The sequence below is a fragment of the Crinia signifera genome, chromosome 12 (assembly GCF_055691185.1).
Source record: "Crinia signifera chromosome 12, ASM5569118v1, whole genome shotgun sequence".
Lineage (NCBI taxonomy): Eukaryota > Metazoa > Chordata > Amphibia > Anura > Myobatrachidae > Crinia > Crinia signifera.
This window is the reverse complement of record NC_139228.1, coordinates 86,106,909-86,120,411: the sequence shown is the minus strand read 5'-3', so window position 1 is coordinate 86,120,411 and position 13,503 is coordinate 86,106,909. Positions and strand designations below refer to the sequence as shown.

Genomic DNA, 13,503 nt, shown 5'->3' with positions numbered 1-13,503 from the left:
TTAGTCTAGAAATCTCCCCCATGTCACCTAGCCCACATTACACTGTTACACCATAGTTACCTCCCCTCCTGCATTCTGCAGGAGACTCCCTGACATAGCAGCAATCTCCCTCTCTCCCTCATTAGTCTAGTGATCTCCCTCATGTCACCTAGCCCACATTACACTGTTACACCATAGTTACCTCCCCTCCTGCATTCTGCAGGAGACTCCCTGACATAGCAGCAATCTCCCTCTCTCCCTCATTAGTCTAGCAATCTCCCACATGTCACCTAGCCCACATTACACTGTTACATCATAGTTACCTCCCCATCTGCATTCTGCAGGAGACTCCCTGAAATAGCAGCAATCTCCCTTTCTCCCTCATTAGTCTAGCAATCTCCCTCATGTCACCTAGCCCACATTACACTGTTACATCATAGTTACCTCCCCTCCTGCATTTTGCAGGAGACTCCCTGAGATAGCAGCAATCTCCCTCTCTCCCTCATTAGTCTAGCAATCTCCCTCATGTCACCTAGCCCACATTACACTGTTACATCATAGTTACCTCCCCTCCTGCATTCTGCAGGAGACTCTCTGACATAGCAGCAATCTCCCTCTCTCCCTCATTAGTCTAGTAATCTCCCTCATGTCACCTAGCCCACATTACACTGTTACATCATAGTTACCTCCCCTCCTGCATTCTGCAGGAGACTCCCTGACATAGCAGCAATCTCCCTCCCTCCCTCATTAGTCTAGCAATCTCCCCCATGTCACCTAGCCCACATTACACTGTTACATCAAAGTTGCCTACCCTCCTGCATTCTGCAGGAGACTCCCTGAAATAGCAGCAATCTCCCTTTCTCCCTTATTAGTCTACCAATCTCCCTCATGTCACCTAGCCCACATTACACTGTTACATCATAGTTACCTCCCCTCCTGCATTCTGCAGGAGACTCCCTGAGATAGCAGCAATCTCCCTCTCTCCCTCATTAGTCTAGCAATCTCCCTCATGTCACCTAGCCCACATTACACTGTTACATCATAGTTACCTCCCCTCCTGCATTCTGCAGGAGACTCTCTGACATAGCAGCAATCTCCCTCTCTCCCTCATTAGTCTAGTAATCTCCCTCATGTCACCTAGCCCACATTACACTGTTACATCATAGTTACCTCCCCTCCTGCATTCTGCAGGAGACTCCCTGACATAGCAGCAATCTCCCTCCCTCCCTCATTAGGCTAGCAATCTCCCCCATGTCACCTAGCCCACATTACACTGTTACATCAAAGTTGCCTACCCTCCTGCATTCTGCAGGAGACTCCCTGAAATAGCAGCAATCTCCCTTTCTCCCTTATTAGTCTAGCAATCTCCCTCGTGTCACCTAGCCCACATTACACTGTTACATCATAGTTACCTTCCCTCCTGCATTCTGCAGGAGACTCCCTGACATAGCAACAATCTCCCTCTCTCCCTCATTAGTCTAGCAATCTCCCTCATGTCATCTAGCCCACATTACACTGTTATATTTTGGGGAGAAAAGGAATGAGAGACAGATACAGTTACATTGAATCATCAGCACCATTTCCCAGCACGTTACCAAGTATAGTAGCTCTTACTAACTGCTTTGGGGCTCATCTACATTTAATTATACATTTTAAAAGATCCCTCTCAGATGTAGCAGTGCACACACGCATCTAGGTGCCACGTTCACAATCTCTTTTCACATTCTCTCCATATATGGAACTAGACACGCCCTTTGGGTGGAGCATGACACGCCCCTTCAGTGGGGCAATGTGCAAAATTCTATTACCAACTATAATCTCCCTGATACTAGTTTCCATCTTCTCAACAAGAATGCAGGTATATTGTTATTAGTATGTGTTTGTGTGTGTGCATGTAAAAGGATAACTACTCCTCACCTCTATGAGACCAGTGACCACTAGAGGCCACTCGACAGATTAAATTCATAACAGAAAGGGAAAGCAATTTTTGCACAGACACTGAACTTGCCGGACATGGCCTTATTTTGGTTCACTCTTTCTGACAAAATCCTTCTTAGATGGACAAAACCATGTGCACTGCAGGGTGGCAGATGTAAAATGTGCAGAGAGAATTAGATTTGGGTGAGTTATTTTGTTTCTGTGAAGGGAAAATACTGGCTGCTTTATTTTTCCACTGCAATATAGATCTCACTTTGAAGTAAAACCCCACCCAAATCTAATTATATCTGCACAAGTTACATCTGCCCCACCTGCAGTGCACATGGTTTTGCCCATCTAAGAAGGATTTTGTCAGAAAGAGTGAACTAAAATAAGGCCCATGATGGAGAGAGGGAGCTGTTAAGACAGAGATTGGTGGTAGGAGCAGATAGGGACTGGGGGTGTGGTGGAGAGTTTGTGGGCTAAAAACTGTCACAGCTCAAAGTGAAATGAAGAAGTTGTCCTTTTGACGGGCTTTTAACTAGTAATTATATATATATATATATCAGTCACAATCTATCGGACATATTTGTAAACCTTACAATAATATTTGTGTGGTAATTGGGGCCTAATTCGGATTCCCTCGCAACGGGGCAGAATGTTTGGGGGGCCGCGCATGGTCCATTATGCACATGTGCAGCCCCTCTTTGTGAACAGCTTTGGCGACCTGCATAGTCCCCGAGCTGTACACAAGGATTGGTGCGGGCCGGGGTCGGACCGTGGCGGGAATGGGGCGTTCCCATGGGTAAGTGGGCGGGCGGATGCCTGCCAGGGGGTGCGCACAAATTAAAGTCCGTTTCCACCTACTTCTATTTGCGAAGTGATTTCTCCTGCAGCGGAGCCATGCGAGGGGACGCATACCTCCCAACACTCACGATTTCAGCGGGACAGTCCCGATTACCGGGTCCTGTCCCGCTGTCCCACCCGCGGCCGGAGGTGTCCCGCTGCTGAGGGGGGGGCAGTTGGGAGCCCCCCCAATTTAACAGAATAGACGCTGTGTGCATGCGCACAGCGTCTATTCCCGGCCGAAAACGGGGACGCGGCTCAATTGCATAAGCTGCGCCCCTCATTTACATAAGCCACGCCCCTTTTTGGACGCTCGCGCGGCTTTGCCGCGCAAGTGTCTCTATTTCTGCAGCTACAAAGTTGGGAGGTATGGGGACGTGTTTTCGTTACACATCCCCTCGCATGTCATGCGTGGGATAATCTAATATTGTTAAATCAATGACTGGAGCTTACATCTGATTGGTTGCTATGGGTTTCTGCACTCCATCAATTTGTCCTTCTAGCATCCTTAATGTGCAGCTTTCTATGATGACATCGCCAGCAGTGTAACCCTTCCACCGGCGTCTCAAGATAATATTTCACTTTGTGCTGACAGAGAAATCAATACCACATTTCCGTATAGAAATAAATGCAGTTATCCTCAGACACATTACCACCCCCCCCCCCCCCCCCGTCACCCCCCCTCATGCTGATTCATTCTATCTATATGCTCCACTAACATTTAAACAGGATATAGGTTCTCAACAACACTCCAGCTGTTGTTGACCTACACATCCCAGAATGCCCTGCATCAGTTTTAGCATGGCCAAATAGCAAACTGTAGCAGAGCATGCTGGGATGTGTAGTTCAACAACATCTGGAGATTTCAAGGGTAGCCATCAAGAGATTAGGAGGACCCTCTACATGGGGGCTAAGACAAATTAAGAAGTGTCCCATGAATAGGAACGTAGTAATACAGGACATCTCATTACATGGTGAGAGTGTGGGGGTCATTCTGGTTGTCTCGCATTCTTGCACGTTCGCCCCGTCCCGATGTTTGTGGGACTGCGCATGTGCATGGTCTTTGATCTTTTATGCACATGTGCGGCTCCCCGTCACAGCGAGCTTACTGAGCTTATCCGAATCACCCCCCTGTATTTTGTCAGAAGAAGAATAGAACTGAGAAGAGGAGAAAGGACGAGCTTCCCATAGACGTAGCTATCACTCACATGTGTGTAAGGATAATTCCCGAGGAAGACGGTTCCATAGTCATAGTACTGACGCATTGACGTTCCCGGCTCTTTCCTTGGTATTTAATTAGCAAAAGTGGAAATAAAATCATCTAACCTTATTCCTCCGCAAATATCAATTTCCACGCTCATAAGTGCGTCACGTCGTATCCCATACACCGTATACACGTCGTGCAGCCTCCTCCGCACTCGTGTCTCTTCTCCTCTTTATCCTACATAGAAACATAGGACCTTATTCTGGTTCACACGCAACGCTGCGAATTTTGGGGATAAATCATTCGATGGGTGATTTGCATGGGAACGCCAAGCATATTAATGGCCACCACCCACGTTCCCCGCCCGCACTGCTAGGTGATTATTGTGCACTCACTGCATGGTGCTTGGAAATTAGCATGCAGCCACACACACTCCTAAGCTCCTCCCCCCAGACTCTTGTGAAAGTAGCCAATTGGAGTCCAGGGCGGGGCCTACGAGTGTGTGAAGCATGCTGATTGCCAGATTCCCTGCGGCGTCCCGTCCGCTATATTCAGTGCTGCCCCATCTCCACCAGAACCGTCCAGCACATATAATACATTTATACTGTATATGATAAGCAATCCCCACCCCCCCCCCCCCGGCACGTTATGGACAGCGAGGGTTAGGTATGATATATACTGCATGCGGTTCCTTTGCAATTCCAGCCAATCCAAGAGATTGCTTCTGCAGCAGGGGCGACCCGGAGTGTCCGGTGCGATGTGCATGGGACCTCGCATTGGATCGGACAGCTGTCAGTCACCAACTGCAATTTGGGTTCTTTTTCTGTGATTGATTGCTTCAATCACAGGAAAAGAACCCAAATTGCAGGCAGGGCTGCTATCAGGAATTTTGGGGCCCGGGACTCATTTCCAGTCTGGGCCCCCCTCCTCACTTGACTTACTGTAACCCAGTTCCTGCTCCCTCATCTCTTCTTCCAGCCCGGATGTCCCGGAGCATAGGCTTCTTCAACCCAGGATACTGGCGGCCATTTAAAATGCACTCTGATTGGCTGCCGGTACGCGAGCTCTGATTGGCTCAAAATCCAGTGCAGCATTTTAATTGGCCTCCGGCATCCTTGGTTGAATAAGCCTGCACTCCGGACCTGCTTTGTTCAGCGCACTGAGCGCAGCACAGCGGAGGCAGTCGGGGAGGGGGGGGGGGTTGCGGTGGGCAAAATGAGCTTCCTGGGCCCTTCCAGAGGCAGGGGCCCAGAACAGCTGTACCCACAGCACCCCTCTATTGGCGGCCCTGATTGCAGGTAAATCGCCCAGTGTATGGGGGCCTTAGGTGAATTTGGATGATGACCACAGGAAAACACAATTATCACACAATGCCTTTACCAGTTAAACACCCTGCACGTTATAATTGGGTGTAAAATGACTAGACGTGTCCCCTAGCAGGCCAGCTAGGGGACACAAAGCAGTGACAGCTCATTTGGCTAAATAAGTTATTTTTCCAATTAAACAAGTGTTAGAATGTTCCATGATTGGAGCGGCGTCAGAATATGGCAGTGACTGTCACAGGTGAGGATGCAGCTAGTACAATGTCTTAGAGGAATTAGCACATTTTAATTAACAGCAATCAGTAGTTGGCTGCCTGTGTCAGAGCAAACAGAGAGCCTCAGACAAACACAGCTCATCGCCAGCCGCCAAACTGTATTTCTCAGGCCACCGGTACTGATGGCAGCCGCCAAACTGTATTTCTCAGGCCACCGGTACTGATGGCAGCCGCCAAACTGTATTTCTCAGGCCACCGGTACTGATGGCAGCCGCCAAACTGTATTTCTCAGGCCACCGGTACTGATGGCAGCCGCCAAGATTGTGGGGAGGAACCTCTGTACCTGTCAGCGAGCAGCACTGTTATTTGTATTACATGAGAGAATCACCACTGGCACACACTGTTATTATTATACATATACTGGTTCTGGTTGTAAGGTCGACAATGTCTGTGTTGACGGTCAATACCACTATTGGTCGACAGGGTCAAAAGGTCAACGGGGTCAAAAGGTGGTGGCTTGGAGGCACTTGGTAAGTTTGTCACAAGCAAAAGGTCGACATGTGAAAAAGTCGACGAGTTTTTCACAATTTATTTTCTATTAATTGACTTGTTCATACTTCACGATCCACGTTTACTACAATTGGGAACGGTAGCACCAGCGGAGCGAGGTACCATGCAAGGGTACAAGTTCCTCCAATTAGGAGTACAAGTCGACACATGTCAACTTATATAAAAAAAACTATGACAAAATCATGTCGACCTTTTCTTGTGTCAACCATTTCCATGTCAACCTTTTGTCAATGTCCTCTTAGTGCATGTGGAACTTTTATCCTGTGTCAACCTTTTCACTGTCGACCATTAGTAATCCACATATATAGGTAGTCATTATTAGGGTCTATAGATAGATACAGAGACATACAGTACACAGATTATATATAATACATGGCATTTGGAGCTCACCCCAGGGTGACTTGGCTGCCTAGGATCCCTATGCCGGGAGGGGGCGGGCGCTTGCTGACGTCAGAGGGTTAGTTATTTAGGCTGGCTGGGGATGCAGGCTGCGCTGCAGAAGGCAGGAGGACGCAGTAAATTGGGGAAGCAGCAGGAGTAGGAGGTGAGAGGAGCCCTGTAGGACTGTCACCACGGGCAGCTGCTGGAATTGGAGACAACCAACCATTATACCAGCCGGGGAGGATGTGGTGCATTACCCGGCACAGGAGGTGCTGACTGCAGTTGGAGCAGGATTTGGTGCATGTGGGAGATCTGATTTATCCAGTGATCGGGAGAGTCCGGGGACCCGCACATGCTGTAGCTGCGCTGCCCGGGCTCCCAGCATCATGAAGCCGCTCCCAGCTGTCTGTGATCCCGCAGGGCAGAGCCAGGAGTGCTCCCCCCGGCGCAGAGACAAGGGAGAGGCGGACTCGGAACGCCAGAGGACCCGGGAGCGCCTGGAAGCCACCCTGGCCGGACTGGGGGAGCTGGGATACCTGCGGCACAGGCAGGAGACCCTGGTGAGGGCTGCACTCAGCCCCGGGGTGGTGGGATGTGGGGACCCCGCTGTGAGAGGGGACAGCCCCCGGAGTCTGGAGGAGAGGTACCTGGAGGAGAACATTCTGCTGCTGAAGAAACAGCTGGTAGGTAACAGTGGGTGCTGGGGGGCTGCTCAGTGGGTGCTGGGGGGCTGCTCAATGTGTCCTGTTCCCCAATGCAGGGGGGATCCTGATTGCATGCAGGGGACTGATCTGTGCTGCTGTACCCCAATACAGGGGACTGATCTGTGCTGCTGTACCCCAATACAGGGGACTCCTCATTGTGTGCATGTGGCTGATCTGTGCTGCTGTACCCCAATACAGGGGACTCCTCATTGTGTGCATGGGGCTGATCTGTGCTGCTGTACCCCAATACAGGGGACTCCTCATTGTGTGCATGGGGCTGATCAGTGCTGCTGTACCCCAATACAGGGGGCTTTGCTGTCTTTGTGCTGCACCTTAGTAGCAGTGTGGGGGGGCTATAGCCTGTATATAGGGATTGCAGCAGACTATCGCATTGAGCCCCCTGCAGAAGGGCATTTGGCAGGGTCCCTGGATGTGGCTGGGGGCAGATGGTGTAGCAGTGACACTTTGGACAGATGATTCTTCCTGCAATGTGTAAATTGGCTGCAGAGATTGCACAGAGCCAGGTCACCCCCTCCCTGGGTACACCACTGGTATCACAGCCGGGGTTGGAAGCCCTTGGTGTTGCAAGTAATGGGATAATGAAGGATTTTGCACTGGGGTTCCTGGAGGTGGCTGGGTTGTTACTGTTAGACTACTCCTGTGGGGGAAGTGGTGCAGTTGGATTGGGGTATTACGATTTGCAACGTGTTGAGTTCCTGCTCCTGGGGCTTTCTCAGTGGGCATCTGTAGATTTGCAACACTCCCAACCAAGAGCACCCGTATTTTATTATAATTATTCATTGTTTGCTAGGGGATGTTTGTTATATGGTGCTAAGACCAAATTCGGTGTGAATAACGGGTTTATGGTCCCCTAGACGAGTCCTTATTTGGAGTAGAATCTGGGAATACTGTGCGGCCACCAGGGGGCGCTCACGGGGTGAGGGACAGGCCCTATCTCTCTCTGCAATAGAACATGTTTGCTTTTCTGCCCAAGGCGATCTCTCCATAGTTTCGCATGTCTGCTGAAAGGATAGCTCACATAAAGGACTACCCTATTACATGCAAACCAATTAACTCCTTCACTGTCTAGTACTTGGCTATTGATTAGACTGTCACCAGACACCCTCTATTATTGAAGACTCTCCACCCATGTGCAAAAAAATAAAAAAAAAATCAATACTGTTTGGGGTTTGAGATGAATACACAGTAGTGTTTATAAATATTGGTTCTTTTTGTCCGTTTCCAGTAACTAAATATAGGGACTCTGCAGTCGCCTTTTGTATTCAATGGTTGTGTGCAAATGAGCAGTACCGGTTTTCAGTCTACCCCGAAGATGTCAGTAACTGTATGTGTGTTGGGGGGGGATTGATTTCCTCTACTGACCAACCGGTTTATTTTTATTTTTCTCCCAGAACTGCCTCCGTAAAAGGGATGCGGGCCTATTAAATCAGCTTCATGAGCTGGACAAGCAGATTAATGATCTGAAGCTGGATGTTGAGAAGACGGAGGATCATCTGGAAACGGACAGCCGCCCCAGTTCAGGTACATGGAAGATCTTCTGTAGAAGTGCATTTTATGGCTAAAATTCAAATCCTTTATCAAAAGCGTTCCCATACTGGCAAATATTCAAATATTTTTTTTTTAAAGAAGTTATTATATAAAATACTTTGTTTGGTCATGAAAGGTTTTCGTAAAAAAAGTACAAGAATTAATAGACTATAAACCAAACGTGCAATTTATTAAGATTTGTATCAAATTGCCGTGCTGATTATTTAGTTTTAAACTGCCATTTAAAATACACTGCTGCATTGCTTGTTCCTTATGTGGAATCTTTGTTTAGAACCCTGCTGTTATTGTCGTTTTGCCAGACCGTGTACAAGGCTATTGTGTAGAAGACCATATTTAGAATGTCACTTCACCGTATGAATGTGGCAACTTAAACACATTGTACATCCGACTGAGACTGGAGTAAATGCCTTTTATACCCCTTTCACACTGCACTTGTTAAATGGTATTTTGCCGTTTTTTCCATTTTAAAGCGTTTAAGGCTGCAGTGGGAAAGCGCCAGAGTTGATTTACCGGTTAAAGATAACCGGTATTTCCAAACGTTTAAAAAACAGAGTCCTACACGTTTCAGAGCCGTTTATAATGCAGTGAGAATGGCTCTGAAACGGTATTTAGTAAAAACAACAGATTCCAGACCTGTGATAGGCTGTCCCCTGCATTCTGCCTTGAAACGTGTTCAAGGGATTAAACGGGTTGACTGATGTGAATGGTACTTAAATGGTATTTAAAACTGTAATCTACTGCAATGTGAAGGCTCAGACCCGTTTTAAATAGTTTATAAATACCGGTTTTTAAAACGTTTAGGCAGTGTGAAAGCGGTATAAGTGGTAAAACTTGCATGCTTATACACTATTCGTAATTTTATAGTGGTTTTTACATAAGTGACTTATTAATTGATATTCCATTGCCCTAATGTTAAACAAATCTGAATTTAGCAGCAATGTTATTCTACATCTGCAATCCATTCTGTTTATTTTTTTATTTTTAGGATTTTACGAGTTGAGTGATGGGACGTCAGGTTCTCTCTCTAACTCCTCAAACTCTGTCTTCAGTGAATGTTTATCCAGCTGTCAGTCTAGCACCTGCTTTTGCAGCCCTCTAGAAGCATCCGTAACTATCACAGATGGTCAAACAAGATCGGCAGGTAAATGTCTCTTCCCCCCCGTAATTTATTTACATTTACTGTTGGAAAGTTTGGATGTGCTTTCCCCCCCTTTTTTTTTTAATACAACTCATACAAAAGAAATAAGGGCACATGTATCAACAAGTTTTTTTGCTATTTAAAACTCATTGTATACGATAAAATGGTGTCCAGAAAATCCGCTCTTAAGTCATTTAAAAATGACTGGAGTTTTGCTGAAGCACCATGTATCATATGCAAAGTTTTAAATGACTAAATCCTGTTAATAAATGAGCCCCGTAAATCTGAGGCCATTTTGCCAGACAGAACGTCCAGAGGATTGGGTTCACCGTCTCCATCAAAATCTGGTGGACTGGGCAAAGTTGTGGCCAACAATTCTATTGGTCTGTCTGGTCGAACATGACCGTTTGTCTAGAAATGTTGACTGTCTGGTCTTAAAAAAAAAAAAAAATGCAGATTGCTAATTCTAATGCATCAGAATTAATGAATGTTTTTTTAATGTTCCCTTTTTTATTACCCGTAATAGTGGTCCTATTTAACAAAATAAATAAATAAATATATATATATTTACAAATTTATATAACATCTGATTATGTCCATATTGTGATACCCTTTGTAAAACAAAAATGCTATGAGATCTTCGTAGGTGTGTTAGTAATGGTTTTCGTTCTCTTTAGATGATTTCTTTGAGTGGTTGGACTACAGAGAAGGACAGTATGAAAGTACAGGCACTGTGCGCCGTTCTTTATCCGCTCCCCATTCTAACACAGCGGAAGTTGCGGCTGACATAAATCCGAAGTATCAGTGTGATCTGGTGTCCAAGAACGGCAGTGATGTATACAGATACCCAAGCCCGCTTCATGCGGTGGCTGTGCAGAGCCCGATGTTTTTGTTATCGATGATGGGGAATATGAAGGCGGAGGAGGAGTGTGAAATGGGTCCAAACGTGAATGACCGCTTAGTGCCTGAATTGGACTCTGTAAAAACTGAAGACCCTCTCCAGCAGCAGGGCAGCGTCTCCTCCGCCCCACTTCCAACTAGCAAAAAATTGGACGGTTACATTTTAAGTGTGATTCAGAGAAAATCGCATCCCGTAAGGACTAACAAGCCCAGAACCAGCGTCAACGCGGACCCGGGGAAAGGTATTTTAAGACATGGGAGTATGTGTGTCAAACAGACTGGTGGCATCTCTCATAGCAACACCACTAACCTGAAGAATCCTAAACAGCTCTGTTTACATTCCTCTGGAATCATCTCCGGGGATAGCTCTTACCCTTCTCTTAAACAGTGCTCGAAGGAAACTCAGAGTGAACAGCTGGAAAGTAAAAAGATGCCATCGGCCCTCAGTTACCAGCCAAGTAATGTTAATGAACTACAAAGCCAAAACAATTCACGGAACACTGTGCAGGCTGTCTGTCAAAGTATCGGAAGGGTCCCTGTGGTTGGAATATCAAATATTCAAAAAGACACTAATGTAAATCCCGCTCCTCTAACCAATCCTTTCTCCATGGTTCCCAATAATCTTTGCAATGCGTCACCTAAGGAAACGTGTAGTATTGCTCCTCTTGCCCAAGAGAATAAAGTTTTGCCACCACCAAAAAGGATTTTGACCAAAAACACAATAGACCCTTACCATACATCATCGCTTGATGAAAGACCATCACTAGACTTCAAGAGTGAAGGATCGTCATCCCAGAGCTTGGATGAAGGACTATTGGTCAATGCGCACTATATACCTGCACAACAACAGGGTGTAAGGCTCCATAAAACGACTAAAAATGTGAAGATTGTGAAGAGCTCAACTTTTAAACATCGGTCAAATGTTCAACATATTATGGACAATGGTTCTCAGACATTGAAAGAAAAGAGTAAAGTGATCAAGAAATGCAGGTTTCCCGATGATTTGGATACAAATAAAAAAGTAAAGAAGATCTCTCAAAGAGTTAGAAAAGTTGTTCATGCGCAAGTAGAGACTGGTATTGTGGGTAAAACGCCAGGGGCAAACAAATCTGGAACCAAGCCCCATGGCCATGCGAAGGATGCGGTTTTGGCCAAGCCCAGACACAAAAGGGGAGATTACCGTAGGTGGAAGTCATCGGCAGAGATATCTTATGATGAGGCATTACGGAGGGCAAAAAGACTGAACCAGAGGGAAATGGTTGGACTTCTTAAGCAAGTTCCTATTCCCTATGCTAGCCCATATGCCTACATAGCAAGTGACTCTGAGTATTCTGCAGAATGTGAGTCTCTGTTTCACTCCACAGTGGTAGACACAAGTGAAGATGAACAGAGCAACTACACAACAAACTGTTTTGGGGACAGCGAGTCTAGTCTAAGTGAGGTAGAGTTTGTTGGAGAAAGCACAACGTCAAGTGACACCGATGAAAGCGGAGGACTTATCTGGTCACAGTTTGTACATACCCTTCCGATGCAAACCCACACAGCTGCTGACCTTCAAACCACAGCCAAGGCCTTTGTCAAAATTAAAGCCTCACACAATCTAAAGAAGAAAATTCTTCGCTTTAGATCTGGGTCTCTAAAATTGATGACGACCGTTTGATACCTGAAATGTCTTCGGTTCCCCAGCCCTTTCCCCATCTCTGTATATAAATCTGCTCCATTTGTGGAAATATTTAAAGTTTACAGTAACTTATGTTGACTCTTAGAACTGTTCTGCTACTGCCAAAATTACCTGGATCAGTTGGCGCACCATGACCCAGCGAGAACGTCTCAAACCCAGTTTCGACTTGTTGGCAAGAAGGCCACCTAACGTTCATCCAAAATTATTCTGTACAGATCGAAATTTCTTTTCTACGCTTCAATTTTAGGACATTATCTTAACATTCCATCTGAAATGGCACTCTTTTATTTGTCAGACGGAATTTAACAATTGCCTGTATGTGTTTGTGTCTTAACAACCGCGCTCAATTTTGAGTAAGGATTTTGGACCTGGTGACGCATTTTAAAACTTGGCCAGACTCCCAAGTGTCTGGGATGGATAGTATGTCTCATTCACTCCTCCATTTTTTTAAGGATGGGTCGTATTCATCATCAAACATATGCATGAGAATAGTATTGGTTCCCATATGTTTTATGCTATGGATTTTATGTATATTATAATCACATGTATTTTATATATTTGTAAGTTATATAACACGTTTTACATGGTTATAAACTGTCTGCTTTAATGCTGTTTAAATTTATTAAATTGGAAAGGTACAATATTTTTGGGTGTTGTGTGAACATTTTCATAAAAAAAAGTCGATCATTACTGCCTCCCCTTAACTATTGCAAAATCTAATGGGGAAAGAGTCTGATTAGTTATTCGCCTCACCAGGTAGTTCCCCAGTGGTGTGCACTAGTCACTAAAGAATGAATAGATTCACGATAATGGCTTTTATTGAATGCTGTTAACTATTTAGCGCCGGGTTCCACCACACCTTGTGCATAGAACCGCTGCAAGTGGCATCCCGGAGATGTGGAAGACTTGCCGGCTAGGAACAATCGGTTAAGCTCTGGACTTCAATTTAGGCCTCAATATTAATAATAAGCTTAAGCCGACCAGTTTACTAATCCACTATGTCGGCATAATGTCAGCTGTTTGATCCTATTTCCCCACTGTACAGTTGTGAGGTTGAAATGTATTATGTGTTTTCTA

General features: G+C 45.9%; 1 protein-coding gene across 1 annotated transcript; it reads left to right on the top strand.

The window, feature by feature from the left end:
- The first annotated feature begins 6,523 nt into the window (after positions 1 to 6,523).
- On the top strand, positions 6,524 to 13,069 carry DACT1 (dishevelled binding antagonist of beta catenin 1). Its single transcript, XM_083165796.1, has 4 exons — positions 6,524 to 7,117; positions 8,551 to 8,680; positions 9,693 to 9,848; positions 10,523 to 13,069. The coding sequence occupies exons 1-4, from the start codon at positions 6,821 to 6,823 to the stop codon at positions 12,403 to 12,405; spliced, it is 2,466 nt and encodes an 821-aa protein (XP_083021922.1). The 5' UTR covers positions 6,524 to 6,820; the 3' UTR covers positions 12,406 to 13,069.
- Positions 13,070 to 13,503: the final 434 nt, after the last annotated feature.

What these genes read in the sequence shown, in the direction of transcription:
- DACT1 (XM_083165796.1), top strand. Translation starts at nt 6,821, where the DNA reads ATGAAGCCGCTCCCAGCTGTCTGTGATCCCGCAGGGCAGAGCCAGGAG. An exon ending in TGCTGCTGAAGAAACAGCTG is followed by an intron (nt 7,118 to 8,550) that starts GTAGGTAACAGT and finishes TTTTTCTCCCAG; the next exon opens with AACTGCCTCCGTAAAAGGGA. An exon ending in TGGTCAAACAAGATCGGCAG is followed by an intron (nt 9,849 to 10,522) that starts GTAAATGTCTCT and finishes CGTTCTCTTTAG; the next exon opens with ATGATTTCTTTGAGTGGTTG.